At 37.8% G+C, this 8,259-nt stretch overlaps 1 protein-coding gene across 1 annotated transcript; it reads right to left on the bottom strand.

The window, feature by feature from the left end:
• Positions 1 to 49: 49 nt before the first annotated feature.
• On the bottom strand, positions 50 to 6,720 carry mmachc (metabolism of cobalamin associated C). Its single transcript, XM_056765141.1, has 4 exons — positions 6,618 to 6,720; positions 6,132 to 6,329; positions 5,891 to 6,043; positions 50 to 749 (listed from the first exon to the last, which is right to left on the bottom strand). Exons 1-4 carry the CDS (start codon positions 6,705 to 6,707, stop codon positions 399 to 401), a joined length of 792 nt encoding a protein of 263 aa, XP_056621119.1. The 5' UTR covers positions 6,708 to 6,720; the 3' UTR covers positions 50 to 398.
• Between the last annotated feature and the right edge of the window lie 1,539 nt (positions 6,721 to 8,259).

Below are 8,259 nucleotides of genomic sequence, written 5' to 3'. Positions count from 1 at the left end.
GTAATAAACTTGACTAAACTCAACTAAGTGGTAATAAAACCAAGTCATATGCAGTAATGTTATCCATGTTTATATACACAAGTAACATACTACAACAATGTCGTTTAGGACAAATATCACAGAAGCATTTCTTCTGTTGCTTGTCCACAAACCTATAATCTGAATGCTTTATTTTGAACATTGGCTGTTGTGTTGTTATTCAAGACAAATGATTCAACTATAAAACAAATGATTGAAATAAGGCACAATAGTATTTTGTGTTTCAGTGTGATCAACATCAACACTCATGGCATCCTCTGAAAACATTTAATTTCAACTGCTTGAACATCTTTTCCTGTCCAGGAGTCTCTTGTATGTTACTCTGAGTACACATGAGGAAAGAGGAATGATGAAGGTATTCATAAGGGTCTGCTCAGCTCTGTTTGTTTGTTTGTGGACTCCGTGTCACTCTCTGTCATGAAGCCCCAGTGTCTCAGCAGCGCCCCCCGCTGTGCAGGAGGAGTTATGAAGTACTCTTTCTGTCGAGGTGAATAACGTTCCTCTGCAGGTATGATGTCTCTGTAACTCCAGTCCTGCCAGCGGAAGTTAAATCTCTCTAGCAGCTCGATTCTGTCCTCCTGTCGGCTCACACAGTCTACAGGATCTTTCTGCTGAACTTCATCTCCCAGCAGCACATCTTTAAAGATTAGTAGAGCTCGTATAGCGAACCAGCCGCCCAGCCTGGGGTGAATACACACTCCAAACATCTTCTGTATAGAACAAATCACAACAGAACATGAAGAGATTCAAATGAAAACATTTCTCCCAAATTGAAATGTTGGTTCTTATTTGCAAAAAATGTAAACGGGACGAACTGGTTAAAAGAACAAAAAAGGTGCCATGTGTGCAGATCTTGAATACTGCAAAGAAAACAATTTGACAATACTAATGTTTAGAGGTGCTCCGATTGATCGGTCGCCGGTCATAATCGGCCGATAATCACTTTGCGAAGTATGATCTGCGGCCTCCAAAAAGTCGATCCAGAAAAGCCGATCAGATGACGCAAAATTGACGAGACATTTATTTTACGCGCTATGAAAACGTCTTCACCGGTCTGGCAATTCTACAAGGTGTGTGAAATAGACATGCATTATCAATCTGAAACGTGTGTACTACGCGAATTCCAGGATGCGGGAAGCAAAGCACCCAAAACATTTTTACATCAGCAACTTCTTTAGACATTTGAGGGTTAGTCACTTAAGGGAGTGCGAGTAGTTTTTAAAAGCTAGCTAGCGCAGAGTGAACGGGCAGTTCAGCAGCTCGAGCGATACTCAGCTGCACAGATCGCTACAACCGAAAATTCATTTTTCTACCAGTGATGGAAAAATCTGAAGGCAATCTGTCATTTTGACATACTACAATAAAGGCGATTTGTAATTCCCCTATTTATCATTTCGTGTCATTAGAATGTGATCGTAAATGGACTGAACGTGATTGTGAGCAGAAGGAGGCAGACTATCACAAAGGGACGTGTGTTTTCTATTCATTATCTTACTCTCAAATGCCTGCTCAGTTTTGCTAAACTCGCTTGTGGTCAACAGAGACTCGAGGTGCATATGCATCCATCACTCCCCGCGTCCTGTGCACGCAAACACACACTGTGGTGTCGTCTTTACACAGTTTTTACATCAGTAACTGTTTTTAGTTTTTTAACCCTGTCATTCTCAGTGTGACGTCTAAGAGGTAGTAGATTAGATAGCTTTGTCATACGACTGGAAAGGGCATTAGTTTTTCGTTCACTTATCAGGACAGATATAGGGAAAACTAAAGGAACACCGGGTTCAAAGCAAATTTATTACATTATTTATCTGATAATCTGATATTTCTTTATGCTTCTTACTGTCCTTGTAGTAGGGTTAATGCTTTTAAAAATGTCTCTGTTACTGACAGCTGAGGAGAGGTTGCGCTAGACTTTTCACTTATTATTCAATGTTTCTGTTGTCGGACGTAAAATAATAATCTAATTACAAGCAAATGTTTATGTTCATATGTCCATTCAGTAACAATGACAGGTGCCTGTAAAAGGTGTTTTGTACTCACAAGAAAGCTATGGTTTGGTCATATATGTGCTGCTTCACTGAACAGAGAAAACGCAGTGAGAGACATTTTTCACTTACTGAAAGCTGTTATTTATCTAAAAAGACGCTATTTTATATTCAATTAGCACTTTTAAACATCCGTTCACTAAAAAACAAATCCTTTTTGGTAAATGACCTCATCACCAGTAACAAACTGGACTTCGTGTTTCTAAATGAAACTTGGTTAGATGAAAGTAGTAGTGCTACAATCCTCAATGAATCTGCCCCCCCAAACTTTACTTTTATAAATGTTTGCAGAGCTGTTAGGAGAGGTGGAGGAATAGCTGGTCTATTCAAAGCCACTTTGACTGCAAGAAAGTTTTACTTGGTGACTACCTGTCCTTTGAATACTTGAGTAGTGCTTTAAAAGGTGCACCACGCATTCTGTTTACAATTATTTACAGACCTCCCAAATACTCCCCAGACTTTGTTGATGATTTTTCAGAACTGCTATCAGCTATTTCCTCAGAATTTGACTGCTTTGTTATTGCTGGAGATTTTAATATTCATGTAGACAAGACAGAAAACAACACTGCAAATGAACTTTTAAATGTTTTAAAAACTTTTGATCTGATCCAGCATGTGCACGGTCCCACACACAATCGTGGACACACTCTGGATCTGCTCATTAGCAAAGGTCTAAACATTTCATCCACTATTATTAGAGATGTGGCACTGTCTGATCATTTCTGTATTTTCTTTGATATCTCAATCAGTCCTGCCACTGAAAATAGACCCGTCTCTATAAAAAAGAGATTCATAAATGAGAATACCAGTGAGCTATTTATGAATGCTGTCTTTGTCACCGAGTATATCTGCAGACTCTATGGATGTTCTCCTCGATAGCTTTAATGCAAAAGCTAAAAATGCTATCGATGCCATTACTCCAGTAAAGGTCAAGGCGATAACTGGCAGGCGTAAAGCACCCTGGAGAAACACACCAGAAGTACAAAGCATGAAAAGAACATGCAGAAAAGCTGAGCGTATGTGGCGAAAAACCAAACTTGAAGTTCACTATAACATCTATAAAGACAGTCTGCATGCATTCAATGTTGACTTAGGCAAAATAGGTAATTTTTTTCTCTAACATTTTAAACTGCAAAATAAATAACACTCGCACCCTTTTTGCTACTGTAGAGAGACTAACAAATCCCCCTAGTCAAGTTCCGAGGGAAATGCTGTCTGATGACAAATACAATGAGTTTGCAACTTTTTTCCTTCAAAAGATCAGTAATATCAGAATGGAAATCAGCAAAGCTCCATGCGGCAGTCAGGTCAGTCTGACTTCAGTACATCAGAAATTAGTAACTTTGTCTGAATTTCAGACAATTGATGTCAAAACCCTGGAGGAAACGGTACAGCATCTTAAGGCGTCAACTTGCAGCCTTGACACACTTCCCACATCCTTTTTTAAAAGAGTGTTTAACTGTTTGGAAGCAGATCTGTTAAAAATAGTTAATACCTCACTGCCCTCAGGAACTTTCCCAGAGTCCCTAAAAAATGCAGTTGTCAAACCTCTTCTAAAAAAGGGCAATCTAGACAAAACCTTACTGTCTAACTACAGACTAATATCAAATCTTCCTTTTATGGGCAAGATCATTGAAAAGGTTGTCTCCAATCAGCTGACCAAATTCTTGAACTCAAATGGCTACCTGGACAATTATCAGTCTGGTTTCCGTCAGCATCATAGCACAGAGACAGTGCTCATAAAGATAATTAATCATATTCCATTAAATTCTGATTCAGGCAAAATATCAGTTCTGATTTTACTAGATCTCAGTGCTGCTTTTGACATGGTAGATCACACCATACTCCTACATAGGCTGGAAAGCTGGGTAGGGCTTTCTGGATTGGTACTTCAATGGTTTGGGTCATACCTTAAAGTGAGAGGTTACTATGTGAACATAGGCAACCACAAATCTGCCTGGACACCCATGACTTGTGGTGTTCCACAGGGCTCAATTCTTGCTCCGCTCCTCTTCAATTTGTGTATGCTCCCACTTGGCCAAATAATGAAAAAGTACCAAATTGCCTACCACAGCTATGCAGACGACACTCAGATCTATCTAGCCCTCTCACCCAATGACTACAAGCCTATTGACTCTCTTTGCCAATGCATTGATGAAATTAACAGCTGGATGTATCAAAACTTCCTTCAGTTAAATAAAAACAAAACTGAAGTCATTGTTTTTGGTAACAAGGATGAAACTAACAAGGTAAAAACATACCTTGACTTAAGAGGTCTAAAGACACAAAGCAAGGTAAAAAATCTTGGTGTCATTTTGGAGTCGGACATTAGTTTCAGCAGTCACGTCAAAGCAATAAGCAAATCAGCCTACTACCATCTCAGAAACATAGCCAGAATCAGATGTTTTGTCTCAAGCCAAGATTTAGAGAAACTAGTTCATGCTTTCATCACCAGCAGGGTGGATTACTGTAATGGACTCCTTACAGGTCTTCCCAAAAAGACCATCAGACAGCTGCAGCTCATACAGAACGATGCTGCCAGGATTCTGACCAGAACCAAAAAATCTGAGCTTATCACTCCAATCCTCAGGTCCTTACACTGGTTACCAGTTACTTTTAGAATCAACTTGAAAGTATTATTAATTGTCTATAAATCACTTAATGGTCTAGGACCTAAATACATCTCAGATATGCTCATTGAATATAAACCAAACAGACTTCTCAGATCATCAGGTTCAAGTCAGTTAGAGATAACAAGGGTTCATTCAAACAGGCCGAGTCAGCGTTTAGCAATTACGCCCCGTAGCTGGAATCTGCTTCCAGAAGACATCATACGTTCATCAACAGTTGAACAAACACACTTGTTTAGCTGTGCATTCACAACCTGAGCACTGTGCTGCTTTACATCAACTGCACTTCTATTTCTAATTTATTTTATTCTGCTCTTATTCTTTTCATATATACACTAACATTTTTTAATCAATTTTATTGCCGTTTTATTGTTTCTTAAAATCTAAAGTATTTGTGATCTTAAATCTTTTGCATTTTAAAGATACGTTTTATTTCTTTCTGTCAATCATTTTATGTAAAGCACTTTGAATTGCCCTTGTGTATGAAATGTGCTATAGAAATAAACTTGCCTTGCCTTGCCTTGATCACGGCCACTTTATACTGTGGAAGACAAAGGGTTTCTGGGACTCATGTCACCGGCTTTTATGTTTTATGAAAATATGTGGTAACACTTTCATTGAAGCATGCATGTTTAATGATTAATATAAAAGTAGTTTAAAGCATTGTAATGCACATTTTAATGCATTGTAATGTCCTTTAGATAATTGTTATAACAGTTAATATATTATAACACTAAGCAATTCATTGTTACACTACACGTTTTAAATTGGTTATAATTCTTTACAACTACATATAATGCATTGCATTACAACACACATTATTAATAATAATAATGCATTTTACCCTTTAATAACTCTTTATAATGCATTATACATACATGCTTCAAGGAAAGTGTTTCCAAATATGTTACTTACTAATATTCATTTGTTAATTCATGAGACTTTCACTTCTGGTACTGAGAAAGCTTCAAATAGCTCCTGTGATCGGTCCTGTGATCTGCTCCAAAAATCCTGATCGGAGCACCCCCACTAATGTTTGTACATGTATTTTAGTTTTACATTGTATATGTACATATGATGGAATACGCTTGATTTCATACATCATGGTTTCAACGGTTGTCCCTTATACAGCACTGATCTGTAAATATAAACTGATTTAGAGTGTCTTTCACTTACTTTGTCAAGCCATGGAGGATTGTGGATATCTGATTTCTGGTAGTAGAACGCTGCTCCGGACACATGTGCAGCTGTTTGGGCAAGAAACCTGGGTCTCCTACTGGGCAGCAGCTCATAATCATACATCACATCCACACACTGATGTGGACAACACTGAATAAATGAGGAGGCATTAAACAATGGAACAATGGAGATATATGTCAGGAAAGCCGTGTAGGATAAAGCCATGTTTGTGTCTTACCAGAGAAACACAGGAGGAGATCGTCTGAGTGACACACTCATCTATCGGGTCTCTGGTCGCTTCACATTCGTGACTCTGAAGGAAAGGCAGGAAAACTTTCTCAAACATGGACGGTGTGCTAAGGATCACTGCTGCCAGACTGTCATCTGCATATGAAAGATGATGGACTTCTGATGTCAAAGCATTGTACCGTTCAACCTGTAACAAACATCGTCAAATATTCATGACAATTCGGTTCATGTCCATAAACACTGATAGCAGAAGTACGGTTGGCGCACGGTTTAGAAGTATAACCCGCCAACAAAGTAAATGTGCTCTTAACATGATTGTTTTTCTTACTGGTAAATGTTTCGGTGGTATTTGACCATTTAAGAATAATGGACATTAGCGGCCAAGAAATATTTCAGAATTACAAACTCTCGTCTTTTAGCTGTAACATTTAACGTGTTAAATAGACCGTGTGCTTTATTTACTTCAGAACATTACCTTGAAAGGATAGATTTCACAACCTTTAGCTTTAAAAGACTCCCTCAAATCTCTTATAAACCCCGGCACGCCGTCAGTGGGAGCCGCCATATTTCATCTTCTTTTTCTTCATCAACACAGCGGATCATAGACGAACAGCACATCACAGCGACACCTGCTGCTAAACAACACACGTTACACCCTTAACTTGATGGATTCTGTATTTTGGTTATTATACATAGCATTTTTTTTTATCGTTTTTTGGTTTATACAAAAAAGAACACGTACGTATATTTGTGAAACCTTTTTATCCAGAAAAGCTTTACAATTACCATTGATTTATCTTTAGTGCAACAAAAACATACAACAAACAAAAATTAAGAGAGCACACCAAATTAGTCTGCATTATTCCAGTGTTTGTTGAATTTAACAGAAAGATTGACTTAAAGTGATATTTTTATATCTTTATATCTATATTTTTTTATTAAAGTGTTGTTATCTGCTCTACCGGACTGTTTACACACACATAGCATCATTTGCACTCTATACTGCTCACTTGCACACCAGGAATATTACACTGAATGATCATTTGCACTACTGGACTACTCTTATAACTGCACTAACTTATCTACTGCACTATAACTCTATTAACTGCATTATCTCATCTACTGCACTGTAACCTTAATAACCACATTAACTCATATACTGCACCGTACCTTTAAAAACCGCATTAACTCATCTATTGCACTGTAACTTTAATAGCTAATGTCTGTAATTAATGCACACTTAAGTCACTTGCACTATTATATAGTCTAAATTGTTATCTGTTCATAACCACCTGTACATTAATGTTCACAGTATATAGCCTTCTGTATATATTGTTCATTGTACATACAGACTGTCATATTTTCATAGAACATTCCTTCTGTAAAGTATTTTCATAGTACATGGCCATTGTATAGGTTTTTCCGACAAATGATGGTGACAGAAAAATTATGCAGGAAAAAAGCCTCAGGTTCACGCGCAGCCAAGGATAACGGAACAACTACACTTAATCCCTTCCACATAAGACTATCGTGAAGTTTACTGAATGTCTGTATAAAATGGCATGAACTGGCAAATTGTGTACAATCGAATCCTTTAATGCACGACTAGACGTGGATTATCCCTTACAGATCTTCAACTGATGTATTACTTAAAGTACATTTATCACAAACAGTAGCCAATAAATCTACTAATTATATCTAATATTATATTTGCAGAATGGTATCTATGAAAAAAATGATATGAATAGGGACTTTTTCAGACTCTGTACCATGTAATGAATGATGTTAATTTATCTGTTTTTGAGCACACAGTATATTTTTGTTTGAAAGTAAAGTGACATGTGGTTAAGTACAGTATAGTATCTCTCACACACACACGGATCAGTGGGCCGAGAGTTTTACGATTGGGGTTTAAGGGCTTTGCTCAAGAGCACCTCAGTTGTGGGTAATGAGAGTGGAAGAGAACACTGTTGATGTCCTGCCCGTCGTGAGACTCAAACCTGCAACTTTTCGGTTAGAAGTCCAACTCTCCAACCATTAACCCTTCTGTTTTACAACTCTCATGGATGGAAATGTCTCTAGCTAGCCATGAATCATATAGCTTTTGAATTTTTCAG

Source organism: Triplophysa dalaica, chromosome 13 (assembly GCF_015846415.1).
Source record: "Triplophysa dalaica isolate WHDGS20190420 chromosome 13, ASM1584641v1, whole genome shotgun sequence".
NCBI classification, from domain to species: domain Eukaryota; kingdom Metazoa; phylum Chordata; class Actinopteri; order Cypriniformes; family Nemacheilidae; genus Triplophysa; species Triplophysa dalaica.
Note: the sequence above shows the minus strand (reverse complement) of the source record. Positions and strands in the feature narration are given on the sequence as shown.

Coding starts and splice junctions, on each gene's coding strand:
- mmachc (XM_056765141.1), bottom strand. CDS start 6,707: ATGGCGGCTCCCACTGACGGCGTGCCGGGGTTTATAAGAGATTTGAGG. Junction 6,044..6,131: donor TCTCCTCCTGTGTTTCTCTG/GTAAGACACAAA, acceptor TCATTTATTCAG/TGTTGTCCACATCAGTGTGT. Junction 750..5,890: donor ATCCTCCATGGCTTGACAAA/GTAAGTGAAAGA, acceptor TGTTCTATACAG/AAGATGTTTGGAGTGTGTAT.